Source organism: Pezoporus flaviventris, unplaced genomic scaffold (genome assembly GCF_033815535.1).
Source record: "Pezoporus flaviventris isolate CSIRO_AGI_PZ_B2104156 unplaced genomic scaffold, CSIRO_AGI_Pfla_v1 ptg000020l, whole genome shotgun sequence".
In the NCBI taxonomy this organism is placed as follows: Eukaryota; Metazoa; Chordata; class Aves; order Psittaciformes; family Psittacidae; genus Pezoporus; species Pezoporus flaviventris.
In genome coordinates, this window is record NW_026892568.1 from 2,786,058 (window position 1) to 2,805,811 (window position 19,754).

Consider the following 19,754-nt stretch of genomic DNA (forward strand, 5'->3'; position numbering starts at 1 on the left):
GTTGCCAAGGGTGCAGTGGCTATATGTACTTAAGAGTGGCTTTGCTGCCAGTGATTTTTGTGTGCCCACCAATCTTGACCTCCTTTTTTATTTAGTTATCTATTTGAATATTGTAGGAACAATGTGCTTCCTTAATGGTAACACCAATCTCTTTCTAGCCCCGTGGCAGTGCCATACCCTTACTGGAGGGTCCAAAAACAGAAGGAGTCACAATTGAAGACAATGGGGAATGTGTTATCACCCCCAGTACGGATGTGAAGTTTTCAGGCAGGCTGAAAGGAAAGAACAAGCTCCACTATTGGAACGACTGGCTGTTAATAGGTACCTCTGTCCCCTTGGTTTGTGTTGCTGTCTGGCAGACTGTTCTAATCCAAACCTCAGAGCTGGTTTTCAGCTGCTTTAAATCAGTCACAATGACTACCTGAACTCGGGCAATAATTACTGAATTGTGGCAGTCGTTTCTAATTTGTCTTCATCTGCATGTGAATTAATGTCCTCAAGTATACCCTGCATGCTGTTTTTCTCAAGGCCCCAGCTTTATTCAGTGCACAGGATGAAGAGTGCTTAGCTCAATATGTGAAACATTGTTTATTGTTTACTTGCCCCCTCCTTCAGTGAGGTAACTTGTTATCTACTGTAAATGTTGTATTCTGGCTCCTTTGGATTTTTTTATTGTGCATAATGTTACTTTAATTCTTATCACATGGATCAGGTGGTCATGTATCCCTGTTTTACATTGGAGGGTTAAGGCACAGAGGCTGAAGATGACATTAATAGTGTCAGCCTGTCCTGTGTGTCCCAGATCCCCAAATTTGGACTTGACTTTTCAGGGCATTTACAATTTTGCTTTGAAAATAAAGAACTGAGTTCAGTTTTAAGTAATGCAAGTTTATAACTAAGTGATATATGCCATGGGATCTCTGTGGCAGGAACAGGGTGTAACTTTCAGCTTCTTTAACTGCCACCTTTCTCTTCCTGTGTTCCCTTTCTTTGTTAATGGTTCCCTTTCCCTTCAGAACCATTTCATATCTAGAACTTGATCTTTACCTCAAGGCCACATCACAAAGCAAAACTACCTGAGAGTGAGCCAGCTAGGAGGAGTAATGTGTGTTCCTCTAATGGCTGGGAACTAAATCTACAGCTGGTGCTTTAGGATCGTGTCACTATACCTGTGTCTGCTTGGGAAGGACAGAGGGGAAAATGTTTTAATTTGAGCTTTTGTTCTGTGGTGTTCTCAAGCTGTTTGTAAATCAACTTTATAGATGCTCGTCAGCAGAGATGCTGAAATCAAGGATATCTTCCTGAAAAAGGGACAACTTTCTATTTCAACAAGTGTGTTTTATTTAAAGGGCACCATGAAACACCATTATCTGCCCCTACAAAGATCCTGGAGAAATTCCCAAGTAACTTACCTAAGAGGCCTGAAAATGTGATTCCAGCTGACTCTGAAAAAGCCACTATTGAAAAGGTTTGTGTTGAGAATAATCATCTTACCGGATGGTAGAAGAATATAGAAGAGTAGAAAGAAAGGACTTAGCAGAAGGGGAAGGACTCGGAAGGAATGTCATGCACTTAGCACATAGAATCACTGGTAGGATGACGTGTCATTCCTTATTTCACAGTTAGGGCTTTCAGCTGCTTTATTTTAGTTCTCATGCAAAACTTTCTTTGACTTTGGTAGGGTTAGAAATCATTAAAAATGATTTAGCAGAAAGACTGGCATGTAGGTGCTCCATTACCTATGAAGATACTGAGCTAACAGTGCTTCCTTTGCCTTTTTAGGTGATTGATATCGTTGAAGGTTCTTCCTCCACAGAAGTGCCTCCTGATGTTCCAAAGGATATCGAGGAGAAATCTGCTCGGCCTGTCCCTCGGCCAGAGGCTCCTGTGGACTCCATGTTAAAAGACATGGCCACCATCATCCTCAGCACCTTCTTGCTTGTGGGCTGGGTGGCTTTTATCATCACTTATCCAATGGTAATGCTGATTTAGCTTGATGGGCTTTTGAGTTTGCAGAGTAACATTTTGCAGCCCAAGAAATGGTGCAGGAGTTAGAAAGTAACACACTGCAGGGTTTTTTATCCCTGCCCACAGAGGCTACAAATCTCATGTAACAGATGGTTTATGTGTTACTCTTTTCATGAAGATGATCTTAACACCCTTAGCTTCACTCCTCTCTTCCTTACCTGAACCACCATCAGGTTTTCTGGCTTTTGAATCAAAGCCTTTATCCCTCTGTGGTCACTCTAGTAACAGCTTTTGCCAAGCAGTGCAGTTTCTCAGCTTTGCAGTGGAAGTGCAGAATGAGATTGAAAACATGTCTGTGAAAGCTCCCCAGTCTGCTTGGCTGATAGTGTCACAGCAGCTACTTGCCTTTTGGATGTAGCTACCTCAATAGCTATAGAATTCCCTCGTGTGCCATTACTGTAAAAACCTCCCTTCACTTACATGACTGAGGTCCCTTCTTACAGAGTGTCCATCAGCAGCAACAGAGGCAGCATCAGCTGGAAGAGAAGATACAGCTCTTGCAGCAACAGTCACTGCCCTTCCGTGGTCCCAGTGAGATGTCCCCAGAAGCAGATTTCTTGGATACCTCCAATGGACGCACAGAGAGCTCCACTGCCAGCACACCGAATGTGTCCCCCAGAGCATCAAACCATTCTGCCTATTCCAACATCTCCACATCCGATGTTGGGAGCTGCCTCTCCACTGAGCAAGAAGATGGAGGTAAAGTTGATCCAGTGTCTTTTATTGTGAGTCTCTGATTGCCCAGACTGTATGACACTGCAGCACAGCACTTAAAACAGTGAAGATACTTCTTACAACAGAAAGCTGAAAAGGACCAGCAGCCTCATGTAGTCTGACCGCTTGTACACATGGTGCTGGTGTGCCAGGCCATGCCATGCCCTAACCTTCAGCAGGATTATTTGCTTTAGAAACTAAACACCCAGGTCGTAATTACCAGCTAAGGGGTTATTGTTGTCCATGGCAGTTTAGTTTTATAAGAGGTAGCCACTCCAGAGAGGGTCATTTAAACAACTGATTAACTGGAATCAAGAAATAAGGATTATGCAGCAGGACCTGCCTTCCTGCCTGATCTTCCAGGACACTCTCCAGGCTCATCAGGGGAACTGCTGGTAAACCCACTTCTGTAATGGTCAGGAGTATTTCCTACACTTGATAAGACAGCTGTAAAGCTTCCTAGAGTTTGTCTTAGAACCACCCATCTCTTACACTGTCCTTATGTCAGGTGCTGGGTACAGTGTGTTTGACACTGGATGTTAGTCATTTGGTCGCCAGAGTATTTGCCTGCTCAGTGTGAGTACCAAAATGGAGATGTTTCATTTGTGTTGATCATCTGTGCTGTTAATTTAAATATGAGCCAAAAGATTTTTACATTCTGGTCCTGAAGGATGTGCAGTTGCAAAAGCCTGACTTGACCCATATGAAACCAGTTCCTGTTTCTTGGTTTTTGTCCAGATGCAGATGCAGACAGAGTGATGGTTGGCAAGATTTCGTTTAACCCCAAAGATGTACTGGGACATGGAGCTGAAGGGACAATTGTTTACCGGTAGGAGACAATACGTGCATTCAGCATTAAACAGACCAATAAATGTCTTATTTGCATTAGGTTTTTATTTTAAATAAAATATCCCTACATATCTGATAGGAACAAATACGAAACTTTTAAGAAAGTATTTTCTGTGTGTCTGGAATACTTCCATGCAGTGTTTCTTCATGAGCAAAAATGACTGTTCTTCCCTTAGAAATGTTTAATGACCGAACGTATCTGTTTCCAGCATGAGAAATGCTTTAATGTGCCTCTGTAAACATCTGTTGTCACTTGCTTTGAGCTTGCCATGTCTACAGAAAGTGCAAAGCGTGCTGTGGCTTTCCTTCCTGCTGCAGGGGGACGTTTGATAACCGTGATGTTGCAGTGAAAAGAATTCTTCCCGAGTGCTTCAGCTTTGCAAACCGTGAAGTGCAGCTGCTGCGAGAGTCGGATGAGCATCCCAATGTGATCCGCTACTTCTGCACGGAGAAGGACCGGCAGTTCCAGTACATCGCCATTGAGCTGTGTGCTGCCACCTTACAGGAGGTAAGAATTTGTGACAGCCTCTTCCTGGAAGGCCTTCCATTTCCTTTAGCTTGGGGTGCTGAAGTAAGTGCCTGCTGCAGATGTTCCAGTTACTCCCACCATCACCTCTGTGACAGTTACACATTCTTGCACCAAGGGTGTTTTCAGACCTGTAGAAAGACACCTTTCTACTCATCCTCCCCCTCCTATCAGCTGGACTTTGAAAACTCTTGCTTTTGGAGCGCAGGGCTATACAGAATTCTAGTGCTGAATGACAGTTCAGAGAGCAGCACCTTCAGCCAGGAATGAAAGGCTCTTTTCCATGTGTTGTTACCAGCTAGCACAAGTTACCCAATTTATTTTTTTTTTTTTTTTTGCTTTTTCAGGGGTGTGAGGGGTACAGACTTACTACTAATGCGAGGGTAATGATAAACAATTTTGTGGCTCAATCTCCTGTTTTTCTATTGTCATGTATAGTACATTGAGCAGAAGGCCTTCAGTCACCATGGCTTGCAACCCATCACTCTCCTGCAGCAGACAACATCTGGTCTTGCGTACCTGCACTCCCTCAGCATCGGTAAGAACGCCTCTTGTTACAGTACTGGATGGGGAGCGTTGTCTTTCTTGAACTTAGAAAAGAGAAGCTGGTCTGGTGCTGGGAGCTTCTTTATTCAAGTCCAAAGTGTATTGTAGAAACTCCACTGGCAGCAGTCGTGTCTGTCCTCGGATACTGCCCTTGTCCTGCAACATGCTGCTGCACAGCCAGTTCCATTTGTTCAGGGCGCTGCATTTTTTGGATTATGTAAAACACGGTGACTAGTGGGAATGGTGTAAAAGAAGTGATGAGCTTCTACCAAAGACAATAGTTTGAGGTCAGGATTTTGGTTTAACGCATGGTGGCTCAGCCTTGTGAAAGGCTTTCAATGCAAGTACATCAAATGTTTACAAATATTGTTGGGTTTGCCTGGAGTGGGTAAATGGGTGTTTGTAATAGTCCACAGGGACCTGAAGCCCCATAACATCCTCATCTCGATGCCTAATGCCCATGGAAAAGTCAAAGCCATGATCTCAGACTTTGGCCTATGCAAGAAGCTGGCAGTGGGCAGGCACAGCTTCAGCCGCCGGTCGGGTGTGCCGGGCACCGAAGGGTGGATTGCCCCAGAGATGCTGAGTGAAGACTGCAAAGAGAACCCTGTAAGTGCTCATCTTTCTACGGGGTACCCTGGGAGAAGGCAGCACAACCAACGGGTGGCACATGGTTGCAGTCAGACTTTGAGACACACAGTACTTGACACCTGGGCATTCATGCTGGCTTGCAGCTGAATATGTGATTCTGGAAAGTTTTCTTCTGCTCTTAGATGCAAAATTACCAATGATCGAAGTCTTCAGGGGGAAAACAACGTATTATTGCTATTAAAGGTTGTTTATTTGCAGACATATACCGTGGACATCTTTTCAGCTGGCTGTGTCTTTTATTATGTGATATCTGAAGGCAGCCATCCCTTTGGCAAATCTCTGCAGCGGCAAGCCAACATTCTGCTGGGTGCATACAGCCTGGAGTCTTTAAATGCAGGGAGACATGGTAAGAAAAGATCGGTAACCATAAAGCACTGCAGCTTTAGTGAACTTTCCCCGGGTGCTTAATGCCAACAGAAAGGACAGAGCTACGCCCACAGTGATTCCCAGATTTGGCAGTACTGGAAGTTGTACAGCCAATGTACTCTTCAAGTAAAGCTCTTAAAGTTTGTACCCCACAGCATCTCTGGGATACACAATCCAGAACCCTGTGAGCTTTAGTGTACAGTTATTTAATACATTTTAAGGGTAAGAAAGAGCTGAACTTCGATTTTCATAATCACACTGACATTGTTGGCTGCACAGCACGTCTATGCAGGCAGTGCTTGAGCTAGTGGCACTAGTGCTCAGGGAGTAGAGAACATACTTTTCTAAGGTACAGAACATTTCCCAGCAGCCTGTTGTCACCCTTTTCCTTGCAGAAGACATAGTCGCTCGTGATTTAATAGAGCAGATGATAAGCATGGACCCTCAGAAACGTCCGTCTGCCAGCTGTGTGCTGAAACACCCTTTCTTTTGGAGTCTAGAAAAGCAGCTCCAGTTTTTTCAGGTTTGTTTTGACCTTTTCTATCTTTTCTTAGTAAAGATGCCTGTAGGCACCTTATTCAGGTCTTGAATTCAGCCTCTCCTCGCTTTGTGGACGTTTGAGGTGACAGACTCCACAATGTTATTACGAGGAACGAAGAAGCCAAGGTGTAATAGCCAGGCGGTATCATGTTCTACTCTGTGATGCTTTGGTAGCATCATCCCAGAAACTTTTGTGTCCCAGTCCCAAGCATAATATTACATGTTATCATGAAGTAGAATCATAACCCCATTATCAGGACAATTTTAAATTCCTGGGGAAAAGCTGGAAATAAAACAAAAACTAACCTGAATGTCTCTTCTAGGATGTTAGTGACCGGATAGAGAAAGAATCTTTAGATGGTCCTATAGTCAAGCAGCTAGAAAGAGGTGGAAGAGAGGTGGTGAAACTGGACTGGAGAGAGCACATCACTGTCCCTCTTCAGACAGGTAATGGCCCTTTAATCTGAAGTAGCACTTTGCTAACAATAAAGTATGTGTTTATGTGTCAAAACATCCATGTGTGCACATGACTGTGGGCAAACAGACTTGACTTGAAGCCAGCAACTAAAACTGCACCAAAGCACAAGCAGAAATCCTGTCATTTCTTTTGCAGATCTTCGAAAATTCAGATCCTACAAAGGAGGGTCCGTGCGGGATCTTCTGAGGGCAATGAGGAATAAGGTAAAGGACCTTGTCCCCTAAGCCACATGCACACTAGACTTCTGCCTCCATTTCCTGTCAGTCTGCTTGTCTTACCTTGATTGAGGTATTGAGCTCCTTTACAGTCAACTAGCAGGCAGTTACTTTGTCCATGCGAGACAGCTCTGTTTGAAGAGGATCTGTGAAGGGACCCTCCCTGACTGAGCATTTCCCTGTTCTTTTTCCCATACAGAAGCACCATTACAGAGAACTGCCTCCTGAAGTGCAAGAGACCCTGGGCTCCATTCCAGATGACTTTGTATGTTACTTTACAGCTCGTTTCCCTCAGCTGCTCCTACACACCTACCACGCTATGCACATCTGCTGCCACGAAAGACTCTTTCAGCATTACTATGATGAGGACTCTGCAGAGCTGAGCCTTGCGGGAGACACTGTTTGAGATGAGGGGGATGGAATTTCCTTCTCTAGGACCAACATTCCAAGCACAGGGCTGTGACACAGGCCTACCTTCAGCAGGGAAAAGAGGGACCAAAGAGCTGAATTCTCTCTCTTTGAAGAAACCAAGCTTCCAAAAAGTGCCTTGTACCTCTGCCTGCGCTGGACCAGGAGATGGTGGGAGCCCAAGGAGCAAGTGGTAACTTCAGAAAAGCAATGAACCCTGGTGATGGAGTTATTCTCAAGATGGTAAAAATGGAGAGCAAAAGCTGGATATAACCATCACCCAATATCCCTGTACTGTTGTGATCTTATAACCGATGTGTTTTACTGCAAAGAATCAAATACAGTGATTGAAATCATAGCATTGCTAGGGACTGGGATCTGCAAAAGGAGCCTTTTAGTTGTAGCAAATCGCCAGAACCTGCCATTGCACTACTGCCAAGTTACGCATTAGGCACACCACAGTGATCATAAAGGGGTTTATGATTATCCAAAACCAGTAGAGAGAGTACCATTTCTGCTTTATCAGTACTAACCTGGAAAGTCCCTTATAGCTGAGCAGATATGATGAAGTTCTAAAACATACTGACTTGAGAAAGCTGTTAAAGGTTTACCTTTGAAAATAAGCCCCATTGTTTAATTATCAACCAGTATTTACAGAACAGCTTGAACTTGACTTAAATCACAGTATCAGATCTAGGCAGTGACATTAGAGCATACACTGCTGCCAGCTGTGAGCTGCTCATGGTGGCTAACCATGATTTACCTACAGCAAGTGTCGTGGGCCTGTGAAGCAGGAGCACCAGAGCCAGAGGTAAGACAAGTCCTGGGGAAAAAGGAGCTAAATAGGAGACAAGGAGAGGCCCTGGTTTTAATGGGTATGATAAAGCTGTAAAAGAACACCCCCCCCCTTTCCTGTTTGCAGGTTGTGGATTACATCAAGCCTCTGGTTTTAAAGATGCAGTATTTCTTTTCTCTGGCCCAAAAGCTGTGACAAAGCATTGATCATGTGCAAAGGAAGAAGAAATGCTGAATTCTAATGGAAGTGGGGTGTTCCTTTACAATATATTTATTTAACATATTTATATTTATTTAATTTTTACTACAAAGTGGTATTGGATCCAAGTGGTACAAGTACAAAGCATGCCAAATCAGTCTTAATCAGGTTAGTGTTGATACTTAATGATGTTATAACTGGAAGAAGAAAGCAGTACTGCATCTTTCAGTGGAATTCCTTAAAGGATAAATTATAAAGCGGGAATTTGTATGACAGAGCCATTGTGTCTTAAACTTATCAATAATCGACAGTACTGTATGTACTGTAAATATGGACAGTAGGACTGGGTACGTACAGCTATTTTATGGGAAGTTTTCTTTCCTCATTTTACAATGTACAAGATGCCAATGGCGTGAATTACCCGTTTCTAAAGTCTGAAGCAAACCAATGGTAGTTTTACCTAGGAAGAGTCAAAGCCTATTTCATATTTTTGTACTCCTTGTGAAAAGCTCTTTTGTAAGCCTATTAAATAAAGACTTGTACTCAGATTGGAAAAAAACCAACACTGCTGCTGTCAGTGCTGGGGTGTGCCCACAGCAATGAGCCACTGGTGCATGTGCGGCCAGCACAGCTTTGGAACCAGGCCTGGAGACAGCCACAGAGGAAGGAGGTAAGAACGTGCCACTGCTGTGCAGGGCTTGCAGCCACCATGTCCTGTCCCAGAACAGGGGCTGCTGCAGGAAACCACACACAAACGCACTGACACACACCCAGGGCAAATGGACAGAGACACAGAGAGAGACAACACATGGACCAAGACAGACAACAGGCAGAGTCGGGGGGGAGGGACAATGGACAGACAATAAACTGATGGACAGATAGAATGACAGGTGCTGGGAAAAAGAGATGAACAAGCAGACTAAAGGGCGGATGGACTGCTTGTCCATCTGTCCATCCCCGTGTGTGTGTCCTTCAGTCTGTCTGTATGTCAGTCCAGTCCATCTGTCTGCCTGTCCTATGTCCATCTGCCAGCCTGTCTGTCCATCTCTCTCCCTCATCCCTCTGTTCTTCTCTCATCTTTGTCTGTCCTGTCAGTTTGTCTGTCAGTCCATCCATTTGTATATCTGTCTCAGTCTGTCCGTCCATCCGTCTGTCTGACCATTGTCTGTCCATCTGTTGGACAAACAGATGGACTGACAAACTGACATACAGACAGACTGACAGGGAGGATGATGGACAGACAGCGGACAGGATGGAGGGACAGACAGATGGAAGGAGAAACAAATGAAAGGACAAAGATGGATGACGGACAGAGGTCAAGGACCATGGACAGAGGAATGGAGAGATGGATGGACTGACAGAAGGACATACAGAGGGATGGACAGATACTGGACATACAGATGGACTGATGGACAGATGGACTGATGGGAGAAAGACTTGATGGAAGGATGGACAAACGGATGGATGGAGAGAACGACAGATGGATGAACGGACAAACCGAGGGATGGACAGATGGACAAACAGCCAGACTGACAGACCAACCAAGAGAAGGGCGCACAGAAACGGATGGATGGACAAACAGACAGATGGACAAATGGTCAGGTGGAGAGGACAGCCAGACGGACACACAGATGGACAGACAGACAAACTGACGACAGACTGATGGACTGATGGAGAGAGGAAAAGATGGATAAATGGATGGATGGAAACACTGAAGGATGGACAGGCACATGGACAGATGGACTGATAGAAAAATGGATGGAAGGACAGACGGACGGACAGAGAGAAGGACAGAAAAACAGATGGACAAACAGCCAGACTGACCAACAAAGAGAAGGGCCAAAGAGACCGACTGACAGATGGAAGGATGGACGGAAAAACAGATGGATAGGACTGACAGATGGGCAGACAGACAAACCAACAGGACAAAGACAAATGGCCAGACTGACAGACAAACCAACAGAGAGGACAGACAGAAAAAGGGATGGATGGACTGACAGGCACACAGACAAATGGCCAGACTGACAGAAGGAGGGACAGGGAAAAGGATAAACATAGTGACAGAGACAAGTGAATGGATAGGCAAACCAATGAACAAGGAGAAGGACGGACAGATGGAGGGATGGGCAGAGACAGACAAATGGACAGGCTGATGGGTAGAGACAGACTGATATGCAGATGGACAAGGATGGAGAGGCAGATAGAGATGGATGGACAGACAGAAGCAGACACATAGAGATGTATAAACAATGACACAGACAGATACAGGGATGGATACACAAGAGACAGATGCAGGCACAGATGCACAGCTGGACATGGGCACCCAGATACGGACAGACACCACCTACATTCTTGTTCTGGGAGCAGTGACCCTCCCTGCAGGGCAGGGATCCTCATTTCCTTGTTCTGAGGCGCCCCAGGTGGGTGACCAGCCCTGTAAATGCACCAGAACAATGCCCCTCTGTGAACAGGAGCAGTGATGCACTCTGATCAAATAGCATGTTGTGAAACAGAGGTGCTAAATGACCACGTGATTTACAGGAAAGCTAAAGCCTGCGAGCCCCACGTGTCACAAGCTCTGCCGTTCTATTCCTGCCTGTGAGGGGTTGGATGATCCTGACCAACCAACCCAAACCAACCGCACCCTTCCCGGCACAGGAACCCAGCCCGGCGGCGAGGATGAGTGAAGCAAGCAGCACCACCCAGCAACAGCACTGCTGAGAAAGAGTGGAGACCTGTCAGGGGAACAGGAATGTTCCTCTAAAGCAGCTCCCCTCCCTACTGCCAGGTAGCAGCTGCACTATTGCAGACCCACAGAGCGCTGCAGCCATCCACAGGGCTCAGACTCCTTTTCCTATGGTGCACTGAAGCAGGCTGGAGCATTTTCCCTCCCTCGCCTCCTCTGGAACAACTTCCCTGCAGGCAGGATCGGGCAGTCCAGAGCACTGGAGACAGTTCCATTACCTGCAGGCTCGGTAAGGTAAGCACTGGGGGGCTGCATGGGGGGGTGAGGGGGAGTGATCGGTTATTCTCAGCCTGGCAGCAAGCCTTAGAAAGGCAAGGACCCCCTGCACAGCCGCCTCCCCAGAGCCATACCCCCCCCCCCCCGGCTCCATCCCCTCGGGAAAAACACTGCTTAGCAGCAGCAAACGGGACGGCCTGAGCTGCTTGGGTGGTTGCTGGGCCAACACACATCCACGGCTCCATCCCTGCCGAGCCACACAGCCAATTGTCCCTGGCCCCACTGGAGTGCACGCAGGCGCGCCCCCCCCCCCCCCCCCAGTTTCTCTTTCCCCGCCAGTTTCGTTTTCCCACAAAGCACCGCCCCAGTATCTGCTGTCATAGCGGTGCTGGCAGAAGACAAGCGATGGGAGAGGGGGGTTTTCACCCCAAACACCATCATTGCACAGCCCTGGGAGGTGCTGCGGTGGCCAAGGCACCAAAAGGCCACTCCTGCAGACATTCTTGTTCCGTTTCACGGCAAAGGCTGCACCAGGAGTCAGGACTCCGTTTCCTGCCCTTCTTTTACCTTACCTCAGAGAGCGCCACCGCCACCTCCTGTTGAACTCACCTCTTGCCAAGAGGTCCTGGCCAGCGTCTGCTCACTGCATTCCCTCAGTTACAACTTCTGTACTTGACCTTGTAAGGAGATTGCACAGAGCCCCACAACTACCTTTTACACTGGCTGTGCTGGTCACTGCTCTTCCTTGCACCTTAAGTCAGTCGGTGAGTGGCACTGTTGTACCACAAGTTGCAAGGATGGAGCTGGCTGTTCTCAGCCTGCAGAGGTGAGCTCTCACTGCACTAAGAGAGACCACCACCACCACACACTTTTCACTGTGACCGTTGTTACCTAGTAGTCCATAGCTCAGGGATGGCTACTGCTGACTACGTCAATCAGACACTCCTGGTGTGATGCTGAGAAGGCAAATGTAGCATGGTCCCCTCTGCAGTACAGTCCACCTCTGTATCCCTGTAACCAGAGCCTGAGCAAGGCAGAGAATGTCATGTATCAGGCAAGGACACCCCACTAGAAGGTAAAAGCTTGTGGGGTTGGGCAGCAATTGGAATTGCTTATTGGTAAATCCAGTGAGCATCAGAGCTGGGGGGGGGGGGAGGTTGGGAAAACAGCAAACATCAGCTTTAACACGGGAATGTTAACTGTAAATCTGAACACAGGTATTTTTCCCCCCCCTCTAGGGTTTTGTTTGCTAACAGCAGGACTTCCCTCATCAAAGGCAATGGGTATGTGATCTCTTGAAAAGTGTCTACTTCATACGTAGCAGTTTGCTTTTTAGTACCTGCTCATCTCTAATGGGGAAACTGATCAGTACTCTTGACATCACCATAAGGACTGTATTTATTCTACCTTCATAGAAATAAACAGACTCAAGTGGGTAAATGACCTACCCGAAAAGTCTTGAGAACTCATTCCTGTCAGTTCTGATAACCTTATCCCATCATTCCCTTAAAAGAAAAACATTCTGTGTTATTCCCATGACTCCCTCTGAGGATCACTTCCAAGCCCTCCTCATGGTTTCCCGCTTCACTGATTTATTAGTCTTGACCACTGCCCAAGACTGTTTTTAGTTAATGTTAAGGTTGGTTTTAGTCATCAGAACTGACATACTTGAGAAGACAAAGTCTCTCACTGTGACTAGTAGTAAGAATCTTGCATTCAATATGGCCAGTCTTGCAAGAATCATGCTGCCTGTGACGTATGTTGACGTTTTTAGCTTGCACTACTAACACAGAACTCTAACTTCCAGATTACAGAACATTACCTGTGAACAAATGGGATGAGAACCACGTCCAGTGTTGGCTGGAATCTACTGGAATCAAGACAGAGTACGTAGAAAAACTACATGCGGAAGAAGTGACAGGTCCAGCACTAATGGAACTGGATGACTCTTTCCTCAAAGGCATAGGTATGAAGGCTGGCCAAATCCACATGTTAATCCGCAAGAGGAATGAACTTCTGCAGCTCCAGGAGAATGCACAGCAAGGCAAGAACTCCAGCAGCAAAGCACCCGAGAGAACCAAAGCGCAGACAGAGCCGGTGAGCTCCACAGATGCCCCTGCTCAGGATAAACCCAGCAGAAACCACACAGCTGCTCCTTCTAGCAAGAAACAAAGGAGAAGGAGCTCCCAACTTAAACATGGTGACGATGACTTTTTAGAGCTCAGCAACTGTCGACCATTTAAAAGTCAGGATACCAATTTCAAATATGTGAAAGACAGAGTTCTTGCTCCGGAATCAGGAGTCAGTGATCTGATCACTCCTTGCCATGAATACAAATCTTTTGCCATTGCTGCAGAACTGAACAAAAATCAACTGCAATCAAAGTTTGCCTGTGAAGTGATACGATTTGCTTCAGCCTGCATGAACATTCGAACAAACGGCACCATCCATTTTGGCATCATGGACAGTGTTGAGGACAAGGGCTACAAACACGGGCAGATTGTTGGTGTAAAGGTCAAAGAGCGGGAATGCTACACTGATGCATTAAATCATATAGAAAAGTGTTTTCAAGAAAACAAACAAGAAATTGCACGGAAATGTATTCACGCACCTGTTTTTGTTGAAGTGATTTCGAAAGACTCTCAGGACCAAAGATTTGTGGTGGAGGTTGACATTGAACCAACATCCAGTTTAGTAAAGAACAGCTTTTTTGAAGTATATTTGCCAAAGTACAATGAAGAGAGCCAGAAGGTGACTCTCACAAAAGAGAAAGCTATCTATCAGAGACTGGGGGCCAAGTCTGAACCAGTAAAACCCAACAATCTAGCTACTTTTATTCAGGGTATACAAGACAGGGATGCTCAAAGAGAAAAAGCTGAGCTCTCCAGCACAGAAGTACATACAGAAGTATCTCAAAATTTAGGAAGGAAGTTAGCCATTCTACTGAACGATGGCAAAAGCTACATGGATGATTCCCTGCGGTACATCCTTGTCACAAACAGATGTGAAAAGGATAATCTGACCTATATCAACTTCTTAATGCGCTTGAACATCTTCTGCGTCTTTGACTTCGATGAACATTCCAACGTGTCAGGGCTCTATAGCAAGTACAAAGAACACCACGCAACAAGGTCTTATTTTTTACAGGATTTTTCCAAAGAAAGCAAGACTGGCAACCCTGCCTCTCAGAAACATCTGTGCCTGTTTGACCAGACCAGCTGGGTATTCTGCAACGGGCGCAGTGACTTCCTTGGGGATGAAAAACCTTGTGATGAAAATACGTGGATTAGAACAAGGAAAAAATACCTGAAGAAAGCAATTACTCGTATCTGTGACGAGATCCTGCCAAAGCGGTCTTTCATTGTGCTCTTCCTATTGCTATCACCAGTGCAGAAACCACTTGTGGATACTTTTCAGGAATTCTACACGGAGATGAATGGCACAGAGTACATTGTTTGCATTGCAGAGTCCAAAGAAAATTATGGGAAATGGGCTAATCTAGCTCAGGCATCCTGCAGCATTGAGACACTGGAACAATGCAGCATTGTGGGCATGAAGCTAAGTCACGTAGATGCCACCATTCAAGCAATGCTGCCTTCAACAGCACAACCCAGACACCTGCCAGTTTCTACTAGAGGGCTATGCACCCTTCCCTTGCTGGAAGAAGAGAAACTGTTTTCCCTAGAAATCCTTTGTGTTGACCAATGTGATGATATCAAGTTAGATCTTTTGACTGAAAAAGAAATACAAGAAATAGAACAAAATTTTTACAAAGGAAGAAAAATCATCTGGGAGAACTTCTGGCTTGCTGACAAAAGGCGCTGTGGGGAAATCATTGAACGTGAAGCGTGCAAAGATGCCAGCAAACTGCTGGATGACATTTTACGAGGAAGCGGACTCAATTGTTCGGTGCCTAAACTGAAGGTATTTCACCACCCTGGAAGTGGTGGAAGCACAATAGCACGGCAAGTTCTGTGGAAAAGAAGAAAGGACTTAAGATGTGCTGTTATCAAAACCTCATATTCACCTGCAACTGTCTGTGAGCATGCACTTGTATTCAGAGACTATGAAGAAAAGGACATCAGTCATTGTCTTCCGGTGCTTCTCCTGATTGAAGATTATGAAGAAGAGTATCTAGAAGAACTAAGGAATGAGTTAATGGATGCTGTAACAACAACTAGGAAAATTATTTCCCCCAGACCTTACTTCATCCTCATGTGCTGCAGACGATCCAATGATCCTGAAAGGCTCTGTAAGGCTTCTCCACTGGACACAGTTGCTGTCACTCACAAGCTGACAGACTCAGAGAAAAGTCTGTTCAGAACCAAACTTGAAAAACTGAAGCAGAAAGATGTCAAGCCCGAATTCATACTCACGTTTGTCCTGATGTGCGAGGAGTTCAATGAAACATACGTGAGAGACTTTGTAGGGCACATACTGCAAGACATAGACCGTTCTTCTCGTGATACGTGCCTGATGCGCTATGTGGCTCTGCTTAACTTTTATGTACCTAATTCATATATTTCACTGTCACACTGTGAGGCTTTTCTGGGACTGGGGGCATATGCAGAGAGGAAATTAAGAGCATATGATTTTAAAAGTCACTTGAGTGAACAAGTAAGAATGATTTTTATTGAGCTAAGGGAAAGCACCACCTATATTTCATCTGTTCGGATAATACACTGTCTGGTTGCAAAAGAAATTCTGCATCAGCTTTCAGGGAATGAACCTCAGAGTCAACTTGCAATGACTCTTCTTCAGGAAAAGCCACTCTTTGAAAACAGATTTGGACGAGATGAATTCATAAAGTTCATCAGAGATCTGTTTATTCGACGCGATAAAAGAAGCAGGGGTGATGCTACTGACACTCTGTTCTCCCCGTTCATTGAACACGTCTGTAAAGCTGAAGACTGTGAAAAAGCTATAGCTATTTTAAAAGCTGCCTATGAGCTCCTTGGAAAAGATCCCTTTTTTGCCCAGCAGCTTGCCAGACTACATTACAACAATGAAAAGTTTGAAGATGCAGAACACTGGGCAGGGGTTGCAAAATCTCGTATGCCAAATGATTCTTATATTTTAGATACAGAAGGTCAAGTCTACAGGAAATGGTTTAATTTCACTGTGGACAAAATGACACACGAGGACACTCCCCAAAGTGTCATTCAAAAGATAGAAATTGCTCTTAAAGCTATGAAATGCTTCAGGGCTGCACAACAGGCTGCAAAAGCAGAACATGACAGTATGAACAACGCTGGCTATTTTGGAGAAGTAGAAGTCGGATGTCGCCTTCTTAAATTTCTGTCCACACTTGATGTATTTCAGAGAGATCCACATGGGGAATACTCAGAGCTTGTGAAATACCTGATCACAGATTACATTCCTAAGGACATTGAAAAAATGTGGGCAAAGCTTCACTCCCGCTTAAAAGGCTTACGCCAGAACCTGTACAACTCCCTGGAATGGATTTCAGAAGACCTAAGTTACTTCCAAACAGATAAAAACCAAGAGAAGGACGAGGAAGATGAAAGAGATGAAAAGGAAGAGCAAATTTATAACCCCAGAAAATGGCTAAAAAGACAGGCTGAGGTATATGCCAAGTTCTTCATTTCAACATCACTTACGGAGGGCAGCAACAGTGCCTTTGAGACCCAGCTGATGAGACGCATGAATATTTATAAAAGCGGTGGAGGCAATGTCACCAATATCCTGTCATTCTTGACAGACAAGAAAGAGGCCAGGTCAGCTGAAAAGCTAGAAAACATCCTTAGTTTCTATACAGAAAATCTACTTGGGGACAGGCTGGAGGACAACGATCTGATCAATTACATTTTGTGCCACATCACGTTATCATGCTTAGCACCAGGATCAGCCAAACTTCTTTCAGCACAAGCTCTTCGTGACCTCAGTGCAAGATTCTTTAAGGGAAAAAGACCCTTTCCAGCAAGTGCCCATTTTCTGCTCACCTTGTTGTACTGGCCAGATGAGGCCTTAGACAAAGAGCCTAACCCATACAAAGATGAAATTCTAAACTCAGCCCTTCAAACCCTGAAACGTTTATACGACATTAAGATGAAGGATGTTCCAACCAGGAAGAAAAGAATCTACACCCCCTTTTTTCTGGGAAAAGGTTATGGCTTAGGTAAGATTGTGCACAAAAATAAAATTGATAAATTAATTAGTGGGTCTTTGGATGAGAAGAGAATGAAATGGCTCCATGGAACTGTATGGAACATTGCCAAGATCCGTGACATTCTCAAAAGAGTTTCTGGCTGGACCAAGGACCGAAATTTATTTATACGTGGTCACGTGAAAGAGCTTTCTATCTTGCCGCTCCATCGTGATTCAGTGCCCCCTGGAAATGAAAATGTGACCTTCTATTTAGGCTTTTCATTTAAGGGTCTTGTTGCTTTCAATATTGAGGTTGAAGACAATGCAGCCATCAGCAGAACACAAGGTATTTAGTATGTTTATGGTGCCTACTGCACTGGTGGAAGATACAGCACTGTCTGTTGTCACATTTAAACCAAGTGGGCTGCACTGGCTGAACACCAGGTAGCAAAGTAATCACACCTAACTACTACAATTAGGACCAAGTACCTAAAACCATCTGAAACCTACTAGTAAAAATACACCTTGAAACAGAAGATTTTGATAGTTTTAGAGTCCACAAATGCAGCATACTTTGCTCAGTAACATGTACCATGTATGAAATCTATCAACTGCCACTACAGGAGCACAGAGGGCAAGTAAGCAATTTTTAAGCCAACTTTGCACACATGACAAGTCTCAAATTTTCCATCACTCTTACACTGCTTTTCCATGTAAATATTACAAACCATACCTGTATCTGAAGAGAGGTGCAGACACATTCCAGCAGTGAAACAATCATGGCAAAAAAAGATTGTATCTAAGCATTGTTATGATTTCATAGACCAAACAACTCCTGCAGTTTATGTTTAAGTGTCCACAAAGTATAGGACCAAATCTAACTGCATCCAGAGGTATGCTTGAAAATACTGTCTGGCCTGATTTAGTAACGTGAAAAATGCAAAGGAGTTTTTGTGAGCACTGTGTCTGCAACCATTACATTCCATTAAGCTTCTTATAATAAAGATGCCTGCTCTTTCTGGAGTTTTACATTGTTGCCAATATTGTGACTAAAATTTCCAGAAAACCTGCCATGTGGCTTTAAGTTTTACTCTAATAAACATTCTTTACAAAGAATTACCGTTTCCATGTGAGCTTAAATTACCCTACCTGAAGATGCAGTTCTAACAGTAGCAAGGTATGATTTGGTTTTTCCAACTTCGGCCAAGGTCTGGGGCACAGCAAGAAACTGTAGGAGGGATTGCAAGCCACTGCAAATTCAGAACAAACAGGATCAAACCAAAGATTATTCTATCTAGGCAAAACATTCGGGCTTTGGCCTCAGGAAGCAGAAACAAAGTTTGCCACTGCTGGCCAGGCCATACCAGTCTCTTTCCCTTGCCTTCCATGTGGGAGACTCCACAGCAAAGCAAACCCTTGGAGGGCTTGGCCAAGAGGGTCCATCTTGTAAGCTGTTTTCTGCCCTCAGACACCCAATTCAATACTATCAGTAGCCCTTGCCCTGCAGCCCACACCACTGCCAACTCTCCAGTCTTTCCTTTTGAGGCATAAGTAGGGGTCTTGCTTTGCAAATATATCCATTTCTATCTCTTACAAGCTAAAGGCTTAGATCCAAATGCTTCACCCCAGGTGAAGATCCTCCCCCTGTGCCCTGCGGAAAACAAATAAGATTAAGAGAAAAAGCATAAACATACAGCTTAGCACTTGGGCTCCCATGGTGCAAAACAAGCTGCTGAGGCTTATAGGGCAGAAAGTACAGACCCATCCTTCTTACTCTTTACCCAGTCATATTCAAATTCCCCAGGTGTGGCAAATGAAACCTGGGAGTACTTCAACCAGCCAGAAACACGCAACCCCCCTTGCTCCAGCCAGCTTTTAGGACAAACCAGCTCTCCTGTTTTTCAAATACCCAAACTTCCATAGAGCCAAAAGGGCCAGAGGTCAAACTCCAGTGAAGAGCTGATGCAAAACAGCAGTCTTCCCTAAAGGGGCCTCTACTTGCTCCTCATTACATATATTCATAACACCACAAATTGTTCCAGGTGGTATAGCAGTAAAATAATGGGTTTATCTTCCACCACCTCTTAAGAAATTAACCTATGCGTAAACAGTGGTAGCAAAGTGAGACCAATCAGCCTAGCAGAGTAATCTGTTCACCCTGTAGGCAGAAGTTGCACACACACACTCACCTTCAAAGCCACCTCATCTTGCCAGCCTATCACTCTAAATGAGTTTAGAGCAGACCATGTAACAGCACACTCTATCAAGTTTTATAAAAACACTTTTAGATACTTTTCCTCCATATTCCCTGACTCTTACAACTTAAATAGTCAAATTTTCTGTATAGACAGTTCAGCAGAAGGACAGCA

The 19,754-nt window shown here is 44.9% G+C and overlaps 2 protein-coding genes and 1 long non-coding RNA gene across 4 annotated transcripts in view; 2 read left to right on the forward strand and 1 right to left on the reverse strand.

Moving 5' to 3' along the window:
• Positions 1-8,874, forward strand: part of ERN1 (endoplasmic reticulum to nucleus signaling 1) — a 33,160-nt gene extending 24,286 nt beyond the window's left edge. For both annotated transcript variants that reach the window (XM_061455312.1, XM_061455313.1), the window contains 13 exons: positions 159-321; positions 1,350-1,468; positions 1,783-1,977; positions 2,472-2,727; positions 3,481-3,571; positions 3,910-4,099; positions 4,556-4,655; positions 5,073-5,272; positions 5,513-5,660; positions 6,076-6,203; positions 6,544-6,667; positions 6,834-6,901; positions 7,113-8,874. In XM_061455312.1, coding sequence (XP_061311296.1) covers positions 159-321; positions 1,350-1,468; positions 1,783-1,977; positions 2,472-2,727; positions 3,481-3,571; positions 3,910-4,099; positions 4,556-4,655; positions 5,073-5,272; positions 5,513-5,660; positions 6,076-6,203; positions 6,544-6,667; positions 6,834-6,901; positions 7,113-7,319 — 1,989 coding nt within the window. In that variant the 3' untranslated portion in view covers positions 7,320-8,874. The remainder of the gene's footprint in view (positions 1-158; positions 322-1,349; positions 1,469-1,782; positions 1,978-2,471; positions 2,728-3,480; positions 3,572-3,909; positions 4,100-4,555; positions 4,656-5,072; positions 5,273-5,512; positions 5,661-6,075; positions 6,204-6,543; positions 6,668-6,833; positions 6,902-7,112) is intronic.
• On the reverse strand, positions 6,542-6,879 carry LOC133270279 (uncharacterized). The gene is made up of 2 exons (XR_009743716.1): positions 6,767-6,879; positions 6,542-6,597 (listed from the first exon to the last, which is right to left on the reverse strand). It is a non-coding gene; the product is annotated as an uncharacterized LOC133270279 (long non-coding RNA).
• A 2,404-nt stretch (positions 8,875-11,278) lies between the features above and the next one.
• LOC133270280 (sterile alpha motif domain-containing protein 9-like) lies at positions 11,279-18,713 on the forward strand. Its single transcript, XM_061455314.1, has 3 exons — positions 11,279-11,295; positions 12,516-12,560; positions 13,085-18,713. Exons 2-3 carry the CDS (start codon positions 12,557-12,559, stop codon positions 17,737-17,739), a joined length of 4,659 nt encoding a protein of 1,552 aa, XP_061311298.1. The 5' UTR covers positions 11,279-11,295; positions 12,516-12,556; the 3' UTR covers positions 17,740-18,713.
• The last annotated feature ends 1,041 nt before the right edge of the window (positions 18,714-19,754 follow it).